General features: G+C 40.5%; 2 protein-coding genes across 2 annotated transcripts; both read left to right on the forward strand.

Annotated features, from left to right (window-relative positions):
* The first annotated feature begins 690 nt into the window (after positions 1-690).
* On the forward strand, positions 691-11,724 carry LOC109034298 (zinc finger protein PLAGL2-like). The gene is made up of 4 exons (XM_019047350.2): positions 691-886; positions 3,632-3,676; positions 5,366-5,560; positions 10,171-11,724. The coding sequence occupies exons 3-4, from the start codon at positions 5,431-5,433 to the stop codon at positions 10,395-10,397; spliced, it is 357 nt and encodes a 118-aa protein (XP_018902895.2). The 5' UTR covers positions 691-886; positions 3,632-3,676; positions 5,366-5,430; the 3' UTR covers positions 10,398-11,724.
* A 1,056-nt stretch (positions 11,725-12,780) lies between these two features.
* On the forward strand, positions 12,781-19,569 carry LOC109034314 (uncharacterized). The gene is made up of 2 exons (XM_019047388.2): positions 12,781-12,954; positions 16,693-19,569. Exons 1-2 carry the CDS (start codon positions 12,885-12,887, stop codon positions 17,580-17,582), a joined length of 960 nt encoding a protein of 319 aa, XP_018902933.2. The 5' UTR covers positions 12,781-12,884; the 3' UTR covers positions 17,583-19,569.
* Positions 19,570-20,370: the final 801 nt, after the last annotated feature.

Consider the following 20,370-nt stretch of genomic DNA (forward strand, 5'->3'; position numbering starts at 1 on the left):
TCGAAATAGGAAAAACCGCACTTATACGCCTCGTCCTCCAAGCCCTCAGTTCTAATCAATCTACTCCCTAGTGATTCCTTTCTTTCATTGACGAGTAGATGATGGGACATCCGCCACCCCAGTGGCAGAGCCTAATCGTGGCTCACGATATGGCGACTGACCAGTGCAACGGTATCAGGAGGGGAACACCTCCCATGATCCAAGTGGCCGCGGCCGATACCTGCCGCCAGGCCTTCGTCCAACTGGACATGGCCGCGATGAACACCTGCGCCGGGTGGAAGGAAGCTATGTGTCGCCCAGTTCTAGGACCTACAGGCCAAGAACGCTACGAATGTACCATCAAGATGCCGCGGTGCTGGAACAACCTATTCACAGGGACAAGATCCAGGACCCTCCTCGAATGCACGTACAGGACCGTCGCCGAGATGATCAACAGGAGAAGCCGAAAACGTCTGCGATTTAACACTGATGGTGCCAGTGGCTCAGGGTATGCTAGTGCCAGCGGCTCAGGGTATGCTGGTGCCAGCGGCTCAAGCCGTTCAAGTCCACCGCCACGCCATCAGATTCCTTCAATCCCTCCAACTCCTCAGAATCCCTCAATCCCGTACGATCCTACACCTCTTCGTGATCCGGATTTCACAACAGATGCCTTCTCGCACCAGGATCCGACAAACGGTCGCGGAATAACTCCTCGATACCCTTCAACCCCTGCACCCTCTATGTTCGGGGGAGGTTCGTTTTCCATACCCTCACTACCTCCAACGCCTCAACAATATTCACCCCCTGCGGACCCTACTTTTCTCAGATGATACATTTGGTGTGGATGAAGTACCATACGAAACACTTTTATTCGATGCCGATCCAGCGGAACAACTTCCACCTGCAGGTACGTCAGTGAATGAAGAAATTAAATCATTACATGAGTTCTCTGATTTTGTGCGAGATACTGCGGGCGCCAGTAAAACCAAAATTTCCATAAATATCACAGAAATAGTTAGAAAATTTCCAAAACAATACACCGGAAAAAAGTGAAGTTGATTCAACACATCAGATGTAAAAAAGGATGCTAGAACTTATAAAATGTTGAATTACGCTGCAGCAGTTACTTTAGCATTGCAGATGCAAAACTAACAGATGTGGTGGGTAATAATTCAGTATCTTATTAGTTCTCGCACACTTTTTTGCAAATGTTGCAATTTTTCAAATGTAGGTATCAAAAACAAAAATTGATTCAGAAAAAAAAAAAAATACAAACCAGAAAGGGGACAAAATCTCTCATTTCCTGAGAGTATAGTAATTTCTAATTTGTTCGTCTTTCGATGATGCAAGAGACAGAGCCTTTCATTAGTCTAGTTCAGAGAGGAACCAAACATGCAATTTGGCCTGGAGCGGCGCGGCGCAGAGAGCAATGATGACGAGGACTTGAGATGAAAAGGAGAAGCCCTCAGGGCGCCGGTCAGCATAAAACACTTATTAGCGCCTACAAAACTCCACGAATACTTCACGCATTGCGTCAAACGTAGTGCGGTCAGCAGCGGTTGGCGTGAAACTCATGGTGCCTACAAGACTGCATGAATACTTCACACATTGCGCCGAATACAATGCGATTGGCGCGGTGGCAGAAATTAAAATGATTAAACCAAATTCATGTTTGTTCGTTCATTTCTTATAAATGAAAGGCCTTGTCCCACAGAAATAGGTTTACGGAACTTACTTTTCGTGCAAAGTTCCGTGAAGTTTTGCTAGTCTTGACAGGGCTTTCACAAAAATGTGCCCAACACGAGTAAACGCGTCTTATGCACCCCTCCCCCTCCGGCACGTCACTGTATGGTTTGTATCGATGTTTCAAAACGAATGAGAAGGGGCGGCAAAATACAGGCGGCCCATGGGCGGCAAGTAGGTAAATCCGGCCCTGACCAAGGCATTGTAATTAAAAAATTTTCAACTGTACTATAAGCTGAGGCTTTTCGGTAGCCACCACAAAGAACATCTATCATATCCCGTTATTTAAAATCACAAGAGTAGCGAGCAACGCCTGAGCAGTATGCTACCCCCTCAGCTCTGCAGATCACGCCCTGCCCTTCATCTCCCTAGCATTTCAGTCACGCGTAATTGCCTTTTTCTTTCACACCCGTCATTGTGCGATTATCCCTAAGGCAAAGAGACTTTCCATTAGTATCTTGTTAATAATGGAATATTTTACTTTCGGGTTTCCAACATTCGACTGCTGACCAAGCAGGTATCTACTGGGTGGATGTTTAACAACGTCTTGAGTATTCCGGTTTCCAAACAAACCGAGGTTAAGTGAGATTTTTTGGCTCATGACGTCACTCGAAACTCAATATTCACCTAGTAAGTAGGTCAAAAAAGTGTGATGACTGCCTCTCCCTTTTCCACAAGGTAGCAGCGAATCCCCGAATGTGGAAATTTTCACCTGTCGCCGAGCGCCACAGGATAACTAATCTATTAACTCACTCTGAAAGTGCATGACCATGGATTCTAGCTCAGACGGAAACGCCTGCATGACGTTGTACATAGATACCAAAAAAATAAATCGCAAGTACGTGTGCAAATTACTTGCTATTCTCAAATTCCCATTTTGCCCCTACTCCACTGAAGTCCAAGGTAGTTAAGTCAATCAAGGAAGGAATCCCTAGATCCCCGGTGTCCATTCTCTCGTCACAAAAATACTCCAATTGGACGTATTTCTATCAAACGGAACTATGTGCATTATGACGTGAGCCCTGTCATGCACATATTCTTCTGGGTCTCAGGGCTCATATCTTAATGCACATAGTTCCGTTTGATAGAAATACGTCCAATTACGCTGAGGAAAAAAGACGAGGTGGGCGAAGTCACGTAGTAATTAAATTTATTTTATACATACATTAAGATTATTATCTTTTATTTATTTATGTTTTCACCATTTATTTTATTATAAGGTGCGCACTAGTGTTCATAAACTTTGTGCCTCTGATGATGGTTATTTGCAAAAGGAAGACGTCAGAGAGACCATACAAGTGACGTACACTAATAAGTGTACACTAATACATACACATAATACATACACCATACAATACATAATACATACACCATACACTAATAAGTGTGCAGTTCCAAAGGGACATGGTTAGCTTATTTCTCATTTCTCATGTACATGACCTGGTGCATTTAAACTGGAGCTCGTTTTCTGTCCAAGTAAATGTCAATTTTTTGAAAAATCTAGCGGTGACGGAAAAAGCGGCAATCACCTTTGATCTCAGTTTTGAAAAATACCTAAAATTAAGATCAAGTGATCGGTGGAGTTTTTATTTTTGAGTTTGGCGTATTTCAACCGATCTGCAATGGCATTCAATATTTTATTGTTTAAAAAACCCGTTTTATTCACACACACAAAAAAGCAGGGAAAAATGTTTTTAAGGATTTGTATTGAAGATTAGTAGAAGGAGAAGGTTGGGCTCAGCTAGTAGAATTCTTGGGTACGGGAATATCTACCAGGTGCTGTGTTGGAGGGAAGAGGAAGTGGAAAAATAGGAAAAAACGTTCGAAATAATGCATAGACACTGATTGAACAGCCTACTACGTTACTGCATAAATTTTTGTGCCTATTAATATTCTGCTAATATGTTAGGTACGCAAAGAAAAGGAAAGCGCAAAGTCTCTTCCAGTGATATAGGTAAGTTCGCTCCAACACGTTTATCGATGGCCAAACTACCAAACTATGAAACTATGTGCGTCGCGTCGGCGCAAAGGTTCAAAACTCCTATCACGTTTACTTTTATACCTCATCGTCGTTTTCGCACAAAGTTTTCCTTGGTTTTATCAAATTCTTTCAAAATTGCAGGAATATTTTGCAAAAAGTTCAAATTCTTTTGAAACATAAAGAAGTGTGGAAATGTTCAAACACCGTGCTTTGGTAGTTTCATTTATATTCATAGATTCATAGTGGTAGATATTTTTTCATAGCAGGATTCTTTCGCTTGATTTTCTGAGTTTTTTTCTTTCTTTTTCTCGGGTACACCTGTGCTTCTGAGGACATTATCACCATCACCTGTTATCATTATTGGTGACATCATTGGCGGCCATTATAAGCATACACATTTTTTCTTGATAGCGTTACAATTTACGTCTATAATAGCGCCATCAACAGTTGTCATTCTTGTAAATTCATCACCCGATGCATATGGCTGTATAAGTGAATTTTTCTTTAAACTATTTTTTCCAAGTACATGTCTGTTGCATATGAAGAGCTTACATGTTTGTTGCTTCAGGCCTGTTGATTTTTGTTGTCTCTTTTGACTATAACTTTCCCCGCTAAGATTGTGCCTCAGACTACCGAAGACAAAGTATCAGCGCCTGTATTGTACATTCTTAATTTGAAACTTTAAATATTTTCTAAAGTTTTGATAGGCAAACTTGCCCCAGTATACATTGACATTAAGTCTCCGAACCTAGATTTACTCCTTTTATTTAGACTCTTTAAAAATAAATAAAATTACGAGAACTCCCAAAAATTGTACGAAATTTTACTAAGGTGGTATATTTAACTAATGATTTGATGACAATTAAATACGTAAACACATAGAAAAATTAAAAAACTTAATGAAAGGTACGTTCGGAATTTCTATGACGCACTACTTAGTAGGTAATCTCCTTTGTCAGAAACCGGCCGTTTGCTCGCAGTTAAATGCAGTGTTTAAAAAAGAAATAGTGCGTACGACTACCGGCTGAAGAGACGTGACTCCCAGGAGAAGTAAAATACGTGACGGGACGGAGTGAAATATACTCTCGAAGAAGTATGAATAACACACCTGGTACCTCCTCTAGAGTACACTGAAGAAAAATTCTCGGCGTTTTTACTAAGGTCCGTTGGTACCTTTACCATCTCACTTTTTCTACCATATTGGTCATTTTACCAAGACAGACTGGTAAGCTTACCTAAAAACCGGTATTTTTACTGTTTTTTCAGGTAAGAATACAACTTTTATTGGTAATCGATTCCCGGTATAACTTTGCCATTTTATCTCGGTAATTCTACCACAGTCGATAAAAAATATTGGCGTTTTTACCAAGGTCCAGTAAAATTACCGAGAAAGTTCAATTCCATAAATGGTAATTTTGCCAAGAGAAAAATGGGATCAAGTAGAACCCCGAATTCTTGGCAATTTTACCCTTTTCTTAGTAAATACCCCGAGTTTTTTTTTCAGTGTAAGGGCGTATCTTGATTTCCACATGAGCTCAAAACACTTTTTTGCTGTTAATACAATGGGTGCTGATGCTGTCCGTCCCGCGCAGACGGAAAATGTATACACCTTTTAAAATTTGATGTGCAAGTGAGTGAAGCTTCAAACATTTTAATTTTAAGGAGCAACTTTCCAGTGCAAAGAGCCCACGTGCGCCAATAGGTCTTTTGATACTCGCAAGCAGTTCATGGACCACGTGAGATATCACGAGAAGAAACGTCAAGAAGTGAAACCAACGTGCCCTCAATGCGGGCTCCCCTTCCCCTCGCCGCAAGCCGTGACTTACCATTGGAACAAGGAACACAACCCTCTAGCAGGTTAGTACATTTTGATGCATGAGCAAGTGCCAGGCCGCAAAAAGGGGGGGGGATACTGGGTCCCTGGTACTGGGGCCCGGGCCCCGGCGGGGGCTCGTGTTACCCGTGAAAAACCACTAAGAATTCACATGCAACCCTTGTTTCGTAAGGAAAAGTGAAAAATTTACCCTAAAAATTTCGCAAAAGGTGAATAGATTTCAGAAACACGCTGGGGCACTGTAGAATTCTTCTTACATTTTCAAAGAAGTATACTTCTTGGAAAATTTCTATCTATTTTCGAGATTTTCAGTACAGAGGGATATTTTTAGTAACTGCGTTTCATTTTCTTCCGTCGTCAGATGCTAAGAGTCTCCAGTCTGGGCATCCTCGACTTCAATGGCTCATGACTCAACTCCCTTGCCATAGACAAACGAAGGGGGAGTCCAGGGGGGCCTGGCCCTCATAGAACTGAAAATAGTATCATATGCCCCCCCCCCCCCCAAAAAAAATAAAAATTTTCCAAATGTTTTGAATGCAACAATTCGCAAGTATTTTGTGCTGAAAGTATATTAAAAAAAAATAAAATAAAAAAAAACAATATTATTCCGCAGAAATTGATGGAAAAATTCTTTAGGGAGGCTTCAAAATGCGTCCGATTAGTCGTATAAATTCTAAAATTTCTCAGGGAATGCCCCTTGGAACCCCGCCCCCCACCTCCGTGCTTAGGGCCCGGACCTTAAAACTGGTACGAGGGCCCGAGATGGGATGTGGCGGGCCTGGCAAGTGCTGCACTCTAGTGCTATCCATGGCTATTTCCATTTAAATCTTCCGTCAAATTCATATGGCGCAATGATAGAACTATTTGAACTCTCCGGAATGCGTGAGGTATCACGCCGCATTTGAAGGCGTTATCAAATCAGCCAAGTTCCGATACCCGAATTATCGTTTTGCATAGTTCATATTCTTTTGTTATATTCCGTACCACTCGTTTATTTTTAATCCTCTTATAAAAACTACCCATTTGCTGAATACACCTCTGGCTGGAGCGCATTTTAGCTATGCATTCACGACTACTAAAATGTCAAAGGAAATCGACAAGACTAGCGTGAATGACGGCTATTTCAATTGTAATCTGCCGTCGCATTTCTAAGGCGCAATGATACAACTATTTGAACCCTCCGGAATGCGTGAGGTATCACGCCGCTTTTGAAGGCGTTTTCAAAACAGCCAAGTTCCGATACCCAGATTATCGTTTTGCATAGTTCATATTATTTTGTTATATTCCGTACCACTTATATTTCGTCCGATTTCTGGGGTTATAGAACATTTTGTCAACGATTTTTTGTCCATGCACCTGTTCTTTCTAGTAGTTTAAGTTCACGCATTTTTTCGGGGCTATTTCGCCCAGGAGGTGTTGCACAGTATCATATGAGATTGAAGGCACCCCAACGTATCATGATTGATGGCATATTTTGAAAGCAAAAAGTTCCCTCGCAAAAAATTAAATGGAGTGACGAAGACAAAAAGTGAGCGGTAGTAGAAGAACTTACTGAATCCTATTATCTGAATTCAATAACGTTTGGCATGATTTTTGAACTTCGTCATCCGAGGAAAAGGTGACTTGATCAATCAGAAATATGATCCAATTTACCGCCGAAAGATTCCCTTATGAATCAATAAGAAAGTAATGCTTGTTTAAAGGAATAATGCTTATGTAAAAAGAAAAGCCACTTACTTCAAGCAAAAACCGGCTTTCATTCAGTTACTTTATTATTGATTCAAAATAAAAATTCTTACGGCATACTCAAGAATGTTTCTGTCTATATCAAGTAAATTTTTTCTCTAATGAAATTCAAAAATTATGCTAAACTTATTAAATACGGGTGCTAGGACTTGGTGAGTTTTTGGACTACTGCTTTCTTTTTGTGCCGTAGTATCTTGATTTATTTTGCGAGGAAAACTCCGTACTCTTAAAGGATACCTGTAATTTTTGATACGTCGGAGAGCCTTCAATTCCGTATGATACTGTGCAACACCTCTGTTGCGATCTAGTTGCTTGAAGCGCCGTAGCGCGGCGGGCGAGGGTGACTAGCGCGACACGCGCACTGGCGTCTACAAACCTAACAGGGATACTTCACGCATTGCGCAATGCGTGAAGTATCCCTGTTAGGTTTGTAGGCGCTAGTGCGCGTGTCGCGCTGGCAGCACGCCGCCGCGCGCTGCTCCGCTCTGTGTTGGGCTCTAATATTTAAACTCGCGGAGCCAGCATTTTTCAACTAATAATTTTGAAATGTTTGCACATTCTGCATGGATTATTCTCATTTAAATTGATGGGGAAAACAAATTCATTAAATAAAAATATAATGTGTGTTTTGTGAATATTAAGGTGGCTCCGTGTCAAAATTTCCGTCAACGCTTGGACCAAGTCACTGTTGCTTATTTTACGCGTATGGACGTAAGCTACAGGACAAAACAGGTGCGCGGACAAAGACTCGTTGACGGAATGACCTGAAACCATTTCTCGTCCTCATTGTCTATCAATAAATCTTCAAATTCTGATTAAAATCTTAACCAATTGTCACGCACATTATCCGAAGGGGGGAGAGAGTTTCTGGTTTATTGTAAAATCCAAATTCCATTTTGAAGTTAGAACGAGCACAAAAAATGAGCGAGGCATTCCACGAGGACGAGGAATGGCAAAATAGAGCAGCACTTGCTCATACAACACATTTCAGATGTCTTGTCAAATTAAACAACGCTCAAGGAAATTACCCGATGGCCGTTGAGTGTCAATAAGTGTGTTGTTAAACTCACATGAATTTACTCGGTTTCCAGGACGGCCGCCTTATGAATGAGTCTGTTGCAAAATTAAATCGCTAAAGGAGCGTTCATAAAGCACGTAATCGACTTTTCGGCATTTCTGATCCTTCCCCCTCCCCCTTGTAACGCTTTTGAGACTTAGATCCCTATTCTTTTACATGAAAAAGCAAAATGGTATAACGCACCCCTCGAGCCCTCTCCTATAGCTTTAAGCAATTTATGGACAGCCCCCGTGCTCGGTATTTCCGCGATCAAAATAAGCCCTTCGAAATTGGTCATCAATGCGACTAATGACTGTTTTCGATCAAAATTAAGAGGCGTCTCTACTTTTTGATCGACATTAATCATACCAGATACTCTGTGCGTGATTTGCGGTGGTCAGAAAGCAGAGACACCTCTTCCTTTTGATCGGCAACACTCAACAGTCCCATCCATGGCCCATTTTAATGGGGTAAGTTTGATCGTGGAAACCAAACGAGCGCAACCCATTTCGGCAAATTTTCATTCATCCAGTTTCATATCACACTTATCCCACTCTGTGCCAAACTGGGCATAATTCTTGTTCAACTTTAAAACAGCTTTATGCAGATTATTCTGTGCCGAATCGGTTCATTTTCCCCCCACGCCTTACTTGATTCTGTGTGCCGAACTGCCTCCTCTTTTTTTTGCCGAATTGGGGTAAATTTGCGCAAATCGGAATCAGCCAAACCAAACTCCAGAACGACGATAGAGCGTCTAACCCACGTACAAACTAGAGGCTTCATAGAGGCTCATCGATCACCCCGACTTGCACCGCTGGCCAATGAGAGAGCCAGGAAAGGCATCGATGAACCTCCTTGAAGCCTCTAGTTTGTACGTGGGCTAGACGGTTTAGAGGTGACTGGAGTTCAGATTTGTTAAGGGGGTAGAGGCAATATAGGCATCCACAGATGGGTAGACACTGTGTTGAATCATTTTATATGAATACTGATTATTTTCTATGCGGTCAAACGGATCACACGGACACCGCGCCAAAGCGCGGTATTCCGCTTAATATAGAAACTAGAAAATTGTTGTTCCGACAGATTTTATTATTTTCAGAAAATCTACAAGAACCTAGCATTCTAGCATCAAAACACGATTCTATGACTTGCGCAACTTACTCATTATTGTAACTCTAGCTCTAGTTTCTGGCTTATTTTCGGCTTTTTTTCCCTTTGGATATTAGTAAGGGACTTAGCACTATTCTACTATCCATCTATAGTATCGGGTCATATTTCGACGGTGTAAGTCGGCAATCACATAACTCGTTTACGGTGTCTAAAAATCTCTGCCTCTATGTTATTTTTTTAAAGAAGATCAAACTGACATCATTCCTAGAAGTTTTTGCAGAATTTTCTTCGCACGGAGAAGAAAAAACATGGCAGTTTTAAAGAATTGTCGTTGAGTAGTTTTCCGTTTAAAAAATAAGGTATGACAGGAAGTCTGCGACGTCGCGAACCGAAAACGATTGCTGAATTCTTAAGTTTTTTTTAAAATTTGTTTATACATTTGATAACAATGACGGAATTAGTTAGTTAGTTGGTTTGTTTATTAATTTCGAAGATCAGCAACTAGGCTATTTACACCGGAGACCAGGAATTCATCTTTCATTTTTGTTTAAGTATATGTGTGTATATTCCAGTAAATGTAATGTTAACTTATTTATGTCAAGGCCTCGTGAAAATTGTTGTTGCATACAGTGAAACTTCTACTTTTCCACATTACCTTTCTTTCGTTCCATGCTATCCTGAGTCCTAATAATATCACTTTGTATCTTCTCCTTTTTAAAGCGCCAAAACAACCGGATCCATCGAAATCGTATGTATGCCCTTACGATCATTGCGACAGACGTTATTCAACCGGCTACAGACTACAACAACACCTAAAATCTCACGTAGGAAAAGCAGATTGCCCTTATTGCAAGAAGCACTTCTCAAGTCCATCAGCGATGTATCATCACGTGAGTCAACAACACCCTGACAAGCCGTCCCCCAGTAGCAGGCCTCGCAAGCAGTAGCGACCGCCACACAGTATAGATCGAGTCAATTAGAGAGGTTGGACAAAATTTTTTTGACTAAAACCGCTTATTTTGATATTTATTTCGTCTAATGGACCACTTAGCCTTACGAATTCAAGAAATCTGATACATGTTTCTTGACCAGGATTTCACGTACAGCACGATTCGCGCAATGAATATAACTGAAATCAACTCTTAACGAAGATATTAACGTTTTTATTTCACATTGGTTACGAGGAATTTGAACTGCCCGCTCACAAGAAACTCAAAGCTCTACGTGAGTCAAATCGCGCACTACAAAGGTTTCAGCAAGCCTCTCAATCGAACAATGTTCATTTCCCACCGGGTGTTGTTCAAACTATAAGTAATGTGCTATAGCTGAGCCAAAGCGTCAAGATTGAGGTTGTCAAATTTTTATATTGCAGAGACTGTCATGATAACGTTTAGCGCGGGATGTAAATCATGTACAGCATTGAGTTTTCATAAGTGGGTGGTTTGAATTCACGCATCAAGAATCATTAAATATTTTCGTAAGGAATTGATATCAGTAATTTTTGTTGTGCGCATCTTATTGTTTTACGTGAAATTTTGGTTAAGGAACATGGCTCAGAATGCTGAAATTTGTGCCTTGTCTAGTGGTCCATTTTAGGTTTTCAGGGGTGTTTTTCTGAGAAAATTTCACGAGGAAACCAATGACACCACTTTTAAAACCGCAAAGTTTTGTTTGAACTGAGTTATAAGCTTTTAAAGTCTCTAAATTTTGTTCGACCTCTCCCACTGACTCGATCCACCGTGCGCCATCGGGCGGGAGGGTAATGGGGGTAAACCTCGCCCTTCTCAGATAGACACTCCGGAAAATTTTTATAATGAAGCTCTTGCTCAAACCTTTTTTTTCTTCAATTTCATAACATCTAATTGCATTTGTAAGAAAATAAATGTGGTCGCATCTCTTGCTCTCTCACTTATTTATTACCCTCAACTATTCGAACCACATTTTGAAATTAAGAACTACAGTTTCTTATATATTCGTAAAAGCACTTATGTGCATAGGAAAACTTATGGTACATATGTTATTTCTAAACTGAGCTAGGAGTTTTAGTTTCTATAGCTGCGTACATACGAAATGCGACTCGCAATAATCATACAAGAATTTGAATAAAAACTTCGAAAGGCGCGTGTTATTTTTATCTTTTTAAATTAAAAGTTTATCGTTTCAACATATTTTATGGCATGCCACATCCATGGCAGAAGTTCTAATAAAATCAAGAAATTTCGTGAATTTCAATTTTTTGCGGTTTCATGAAATGCATCTCTGGTCCAATCTCCCTACTGATTACTGATAACACCCATATTGTTAAGTCCGATCTCCAAGTGAGGTGATTTTGAAGTAAATCGGATGAAACGCCTAGCCAGTGACCGACTAAGCGTTGTGGATCATCAACTGTTGAGGACCAGAACTGTTTGCGCCGTTGTTATTGCGCCTTCAAATTGCGATGATACCACAGTGGATTCATAAATGCGGATTTCAATATCCGAAGACAAACCATTCGTAATTACATAATTACTCACGAGGCAACCAACCATTGAAAAAAATTCTCGTAACATTTTATGCTACATATGACTTGAATTTATTTCTTTCGGCAAAATTAAGAAGACATGGAAAAGATAGTGGACGCCACCGTGTTTGAGATACATGCGTGTTTTTCTAGCATATCTGGGCTGCGTTGGTTTTTTTTTAAAAGACGCCGATGACAACGCACGCATCATTCGTAAAATTGAAGCATTCGCTGAAATGGCCTTGTTTTTTGCCCAGCCTAGGTCCATGTGATGGATCGTATGCTCCTGCAAAAAATTGGCAAATTTACTCATTAAAAGGAACCAAGCGTGCTTATCCGTATCATGCTATAAATATAATGCCGTGCTAAAGAAGAACGCCGTATGAGCATTCGAGAGTTGCCAAACCTTCGATAAAATGTTTATTTTTGAGGAAAGTGATAAATACATTCCGTTGGAATTTACAGGAACTTTAGGTGAAATTGCGTACAAAACTATCTGAAAAATTGGAGGGAAAATATTCGTAAGTGTACCAGGAAATTTGTGCGTTATCAAAGGAAATTTGGCAACACCTGCCGGTTCATACGGCGTTTACCCTTAGCACGGCAGTACGTATCGATGATTTTCATCTGAGATCGGGAGAAAATACACTCTTCAAAATAAGGAACATCTGGTTCCAAATTACTTTTTTTCAGTCGGAAACTCATTAAGTGGTTACAAAAATGATTTGTATGATTCTTTCGTGACCAAGCTTAGTCATCTAGACAGCCAGCCAAAACTGCATAATTGTTTTTTACGTCGACGTATACAGACCTCTATAAATACGGCTGTTTTGAAAACATGCATCGTACGTGATAGGGACTCAACTGCGATATAATGATAGTGTAATATCGTTCCTCCTCAGTTAGAGCGTCTTTTCAATTTAGCAGCGTTATGACTTTAATCGGAAACCTGCTTGTTGCTTGCCTTTTAGTCTTAGGCGCAGTTTTCTGCGACAGTGGAGGTAAGTTATTTTTCACTTATTGTTTATTTTTCGGTATTAAACTGACCCGTGCTGTGCTTTTTCATCAAAAAGTCTGCTACAAATACGAAATTTTTCAACATGATAGTATCCTGCGGATAAAATTATACGAAAATCGCGCTGAGCCCATCCCAAATGTCTAAAACACACTCCAGAACGTATGAATTAGGTAGGTAGACAGTATAGTGCATTTTCAAATCAAACGCAATTGATCGATAGCACTTTAGTCCAACAAACCGTCAATACTTTTAACAATCTTAACATTTTCTCTTATCCTCTCATTTATTTATCAAGTAAGCAAGACGAACAGTCCCTTAAATTGTTATAATCTCTCACATACCTATAGGATTCCAATCAATTTGAAGTATTTATTTTTGCTTGTAAATTCGAATAAGGAGAAAACCAAAAATGTTTGTTTAAAACGGCTGAACCCATACGCTCGAGAGAGATTATTTATGACAGGTTGAGAAGTTAAAGTAGTTTTTTCATTTAGATTGCGTCTGTTAATAATTCACTACATCTCAAGCGAAACCTGATTGCTCTACTGGTTAGGCCTGGTTCCCGGTCCAGGTAGGACTAGGTTCATATAGGATGAGGCTGGATCCTAACTCCAGCGTAGGGGGCCCCGCCTGAACCCGATCCAGGCCTGCCCATATGATGTTAAGGTAAAGCAACTGAAGCTACCCGTGTAGGTCGTAGCCTTAAACTCGTTTTTTCCCGTGGATGGCATTGGCATCATTTAATGGAAGAAAGTTTTACGAATGTTAAAATATGCCCAGCCAAATGAAACTTATGCCGTTTTGAGGTTTTCAGCTCAATAAATGTGGTTCTGATGAAAAATTTGCAACAGATTTGGTTCTGCAAATCGACTTTCCTCGTCTGAATTTTCCGTCTGACATGCAGCATTGCAGCGTGAGAAGAAAAGTTATATGAAACGGGCTCTCGAGTCTAGTCACTTTAACTGGGGGGTATGGATTCTGTCGACATGCATCGATCGAAAACTAAGAACGTGAACCGACCGACTTAATTCGATCGATTCACGGGTTTGTCGAACGATTCACGGATTTGTCGATCAATTTCCGGTTATCGATCGAATCACGGTTGTCGATTGAATCACGTCGATCGGTTCACGTCTTTATTTTTTGACCAATCCACGTCGATCGAATCAAAACCTTTTTTTGTTTTTTAATAATTGGTCGATAGGTTCGCGTTGATCGATTCACGTTTTTATTTCTTAATCGTTTCATATCGACCGAATCCATACCCTCCAATGGGCTTATTGTAAATTTTTGCTAGAGCAAAAATAAGAGTTGTTACTCATTGAAAATGTCTCAAAAATCACGATGAGCTCATCGGCAAAGCGTGAAATGCACTCCTAACTTCACAATTTGCATAAGAAAGCGTTTTTTTGCGCTTCCCGCCTCAAAAACGATACCACGGCTCAGGTAAACATTTCGTTAAAGGAGTCATTCCATCCAACCCCTGCTCACAAGGATATTACGCAATGTTCAACATAACCGCCAATACACATGTGATGGGACGATGATTCTAACCACCTGATAACAATCGGCGTGTTTACAATAGACCACTAGACAAGGTACGAATTTCAGCATTCCGATACATGTTTCTTAATCAAAATTTCACGTAGAACACAATGCGGACAACGAAAATTACCGAAAGCAACTCCTTACGATGATATTTAATGATTCTTGATGCGTAAATTCAATCCACCCGCTCATGAAAACTCAATGCTCTACGTGATTCACATCACGCGCGAAACGTTATCATGACAGTCTCTGCGATATAAAAATCTGGCAATCTCAATCTTGACGCTTTGGCTCAGCTATAGCAAATCGCTCATAGTTTGAACAACACATGGTGGGAAATGAACATTGCTCGATTGAGAAGCTTGCTGAAATCGTTGTAGTGCTCGATTTGATTCACGTAGAGCTTTGAGTTTCTTGTGAGCGGGCAGTTCAAATTCATCGTAACCAATGTGAAATAAAAACGTTAATATCTTCGTTAAGAGTTGGTTTCAGTAATTTTCGTTGCTTGAATCGTGTTCTACGCAAAATTCTGGTTAAGACACATGTATCAGATTGCTTAAATTCATACCTTGTCAAGTGGTCCATTTACATTTACATTTTTCCCGCGTTGTTAGATATCCGCCTCGATTGACCTCGTGCTCTCCTCAACTTGCGCGCGGAAGCGTCGGCCATGTAGAGCAGGGATTGAATGGAACGACTCCTCTAACGAAATGTTCACTTGTGCTGTAATATCCTTTTTGAATCGGGAAGCTTAAAAAAACCCAAAATTTCTTACGCAGATTGTGAAGTTGGGAGTGCATTTCAGAGTTTGCTAATGCGCTCATCCTGATTTTTGAGACTTTATCTGTAAGGGACGACTCTTATTTTTGCTCTAGCAAAAGTTTGCAACAGGCCCATTCAACCGGGTGTTCCTCTTTTAGCGACTGGCGCATATGGCGGTGCGCTCAGGCCCCACCAGAGCGCCTCACTGATGCTATTCCAACCGTTCCCGTTCCTGGTTACACCAAGGCTCCTTGTTAAGTTGTAACCCTTACCACTGGTGTGAGCGAGTTGTGGTCAGAGAACAGAGACCTTAAGCTCCACTGGCCTCTTGGCGACAGGTGGAAGCTTTTACTTTCGAGGATTCAACAGTTCCTAATGGAAAATTATAAGGGAGTAACAGTCATCACCTTAATTTCGGCTGTTGACCTACCTACATGGTGGATGATTTCAGGTGACGTCATAAGCCGAACAATTTCCCGAAACTTCGGCCACTTTCGACTTGTTTGCAAAACGAAACTGCTAACACGTTGTTGAACATCAACCATGTCTAGGTAAGTCAACAACAGAATGCTGATGTCCCGAAAGTAAAAGCTTCCACCATGGCCAAGATACCAGTGGAGGGTCTCTTTTCTCTGGTTGTGGTCGATATGTGTGGCAAAGCCTATTTTCGATCATTCTCGGTGTAAGTTTTTCTGTAATTTATTGTTGCCTTCAGTTCGCGATTACAGTATATTATGCATATGCAGTATGCGCAGTATGTGCAGCGATGGAGTTCCCATCTTTGTTAGTTTATATCCTTTCTATTCTAATAAAATCATTTTTAAGACGCTCGTTGGACGGGGTGAGGAAGGGGAGTAAGACGGTCGATGGACAGGAGCGAGGAAGGGTATTTCAATGGTCAGAGTTTTAGAGTGACTCTTTGCTTTCAGAGGCCTTTGTTTGGTCACGGATAGCTATATGTGGCCCTGTTATGATCGACATCCAAAAAAGGGAATCAAATTCAGAGTAAGGAGAAATTCATTGAGAATATTGTTTGGCGGGAAATTTTTCTTTCAAACATCGTTTTGTTATTCAATTAAAATTATTCGCTCATAAACCGCTAACGGGCGATTTCGACGATTTCAGTGCCCGCAGAGCTGCCTTTGAAGGCCGTTTTGCGGCCAGGTTGCATCTAAACTACGGCAAAACATGCCCCTAGTTGCAGTTGCACCTAAACTACATCATTTGAACTTTAAGTCTTGAACTATCATAATATCAATTTGTTTGGATATTTCGGGCGACTATTCCTGCAAAAATATCTGCGAATCACTCTTCCCCTGTATTTTGATTTTTCCTTTCTCCTGGAGAATTACTAATGTATTTTATCATGTATTAGTTCATGTATATGTACTTGTATCAATGTATTTTCCAGCTACAGCGCCGCCGGAGCATGAGACGGCTTGCACCAAACATTGCCACGAGGAAGATGGTTATATCAAGGATGATTCAGGCGAACGTCAGTGGATCTCAGCTCCAGACGTTGCGCACCAGGATACGAAATCAACATGCCACTGCAAGCCCAGTCCAAAGCTACTGAAGGTTTTAACAAAAATGAAGAATATTGCTCGATTTGTAACGCCGTTGAATAAACAGACCGTGCGGGCAATCCGGGATGCTTTGCGCCAAAACGGTATCAAAATTGAAGGCTCAAAGGCAACCAAACATGGAGGGTTAGAGACTCTGGAGCAACCATCATCTAAACATGGCCGAAAGCGGGAGCATGTGTCCAAGTTTATTCTAGGCGATGAACCACATAAACTTGACCTGAACAAACAGCCATGGGTGAAGAAGTACGTGCCACTATCTCGACTTAGAGATATAGCGAAGGAAGAAAATTGCAACGAGAAGTGCCGTCAGAAGGATGGCTACGTAGAGATTAAGAAGGATGAGGGTAAACATCCATCATTGAAGCGTGAGTATGAACAAGTGTACATCATGGTCGGGCATGTGGAGGATAGTGACGAAGGACGAAAATGTGTGTGTAAACTCAACGACGCCCTGCTTACACAGCTGATGAATAAAAGCATGGGTTTGGACAAAAAATTCAAAAATGCGTACGCACAAGGTGCCCTTTATGGTCATGTATTTTTGGCAAACCATGATTTCAAAGTCCGAGGATTAAAGGGTTCCACTGCAGAGGAGCAGCAGATCACAGATGAAAACACCCTCCACCTCTCGCCAAACGAAAGTAAGGATGAAACAGCCGTCACTGCACAGAGGAAGCTTACCGCAAGTCCAAGTCAAACCACCCACTACTTTTAGACAAACCACAGTAAAGGAACGGCTACCATTAGTATCCCTCGCTTACTCGCAATTCATATTTGAAGTAGAGTCCCTTTATACCCAGAGTTAAGACAACTCACTTTTGGTTGGGCCAGGGTTGGGCTGAAAGTGGCCTAAAAAAAAATCCAATTCTGATTGGTTCTCGCTCATGGAGGCCGAAACGAGTGCACCAAGATGGCGGTACCTCGAATGTGAACAAGAATAATGAAAATATTACCTAATTGTGGTTTATCAAGAGTAAATTGTTATTTCCATCGGTCCAAAATGAATACTATAGATTAAGAAATTATTCACAAACCAATCCCATTTTCTTTTTAATTGATCAATTTGTTGATGTTGTTGTTTTTGTGTGACAGACATCGCAGGATTCCTGATCCTTATCCCTCAATATCGTTCGTTTGGGTGCACTCGTTTCGGCCTCCATGGCCAGCCAAGGCCGGCTGCCAGTCAGCTGATAATCGAGTTGTCTTAACTCTGGGTATAAAGGGACTCTAATTTGAAGGAATAAAAGTATTCAAGGTATATTCAATGCACCATACTGATCTCTTGCGCCTTGAAACAACAGCGAGCAAATGGAAAATTTTTGCTTTGACCTCAGTTTAGCCTTCACTCATCCCGATTCTTCTCTGACCATAAGCAGAAGGAGGAACTTATTGTGTGTGTGTGTGTGGGGGGGGGGGTGGCAGAAAGACACTTTATCGAGGGGGTGGGGCTCTGGTTGGAACTACTTTTGCTCCACACTGGGGTCCGGGAGCTCTCGTTGGGAAAATTTAGAGAAATTGAGTCGTCTTCAAAGCAAGCGTGATTGCGTAGGAGTCGCGAACAAAATGATTTATCGTTGAATGAATGTTCATGATCGAGTAAAGTAAACTGATTGCAAACTTCAACCGAAAACGAGGAAATAATTTTTCTTATGAAACCGCTCAACAATCAACCTACCCTACCCGTAAGTGATATCATCTGCAATGCTATGCGTTTTGGGCACACAGAAAACAAAAAAGATTAGAAATTAACAATGGGATTTAAAGCAAAAATACTTGTGAGCTACCATTCGGTTGTTGCAGTTTTGGAGTATGTATGAGATCAAGGAAATCTCGATCGCAAACGATTTCAGATATTTTCTGGCTTGAAACGAGAAACATTTATGTTGAACATTTTCCGAGTTCTCATTATTATAATATTATTATTATAATAAGAACTTGGAAAATGTTCAACATAAATGTTTCTCGTTTCAAGCCAGAAAATATCTGAAATCGTTTGCGATCGAGATTTCCTTGATCTCATACATACTCCAAAACTACAACAACCGAATGGTAGCTCTAAACAACTATCGAGAGAAGTCAGTTACTTAGTTACTAAATCTAATCCCTATACATATGATAAAAAAGGAAAATGTCTCTATAAAACATTACATAGTGGCACATCCGGTCACTTTTACATATATATTTCACCAATTTCCTACAGCAGAAAATCACTGTAAAAAATATTGTGAGCAAAGTTCACAATATTTTTTACAATGATTTTCTGCTGTAGGAAATTGGTGAAATATATATGTAAAAGTGACCGGATAAGCCACTATGTAATGTTTTATGGAGACATTTTCCTTTTTCATCATATGTATAGGGATTAGATTTAGTAACTAAGTAACTGACTTCTCTCGATAGTTGTTTAATTCAAATCCAAGGATATTTTGGTGCACAGTTTACCAGTAGTTCCCATTTATAAATGAAATTAACCAAATTTTAAACACCTGCAAAGTCTCAATTCTATGTATACACGTTTTACCCGTATAGTAACTCATTCTGTGTTTTTTTTTATTATTTTAAAGTATTTAACATAGCATTCATTACCTTGTGCTATATTTTAGAAATAGCAGACTCGCCGTAAGACGTTTTAGAACATGCACAAAAATCTGTAGCACTCGCGGTCTGAATTATATTGTTTGAATAAATTAAGTGCACAAGTCTGTATTGACCATTATTCTCGCGTTGCTGCATGACTTTATACCATAAGCTGGAAATTCAATTCGACGTATTTCTGCCGGACAGAACTATGTGCATTAAGTCATGATCCCCGAGACTTATTAGAATATATGTATAACACGCACATAGCTCCGTTTGGAAGATCTACGTCCAATTACAATCGAGATCAGGGTAGCCCTAAAAACCAACAAAAGTCCACTTTCAACCGCCCTAAAATGTTTTAGATGATGACCTCCATCTCTTCCTCTCATAATTTAGAATTTTTAGGTTTTAGGGGAGGGGTACCTGATTCTCGCGCTGACGCGAACCGGCTCACAGTGGATCAATTCAATGTGAGAGGTCGGACAAAATTTGGAAACTTTCAAGCTTATGAAGCTCTATTAAGGTGATTCGATGGACGCCATATTTTGTGTCAGAACGGCATGCGATATATCGCATCAATTGGCTCCATTTTTTCAGCTACTCGTAATTTTTCTCCAATTTTGAGATCGCAATTCTGTTGTTAAGAGACTAAAGCACTCACTTACCAATTTTAACAAAGAAATTCAACGTACTAAAGGCGTGGTTTTTTCAGAGAGAAAACATCGCATTCGATACTGATATCGAGACTGCACTCGAATGCAATATTTTCTCTCTAAAGGAACCACGCCTTTATTACGTTGAATTTCTTTGTTCAAATTGGTAAGTGAGTGCTTCAGTCTCCTGACAACAGAATTGCGATCTCAAAATTGGAGAAAAATGACGAGTAGCTGAAAAAACGGAACCAATTGATGCGATATATCGCA

Source organism: Bemisia tabaci, chromosome 4, assembly GCF_918797505.1.
Source record: "Bemisia tabaci chromosome 4, PGI_BMITA_v3".
Lineage (NCBI taxonomy): Eukaryota > Metazoa > Arthropoda > Insecta > Hemiptera > Aleyrodidae > Bemisia > Bemisia tabaci.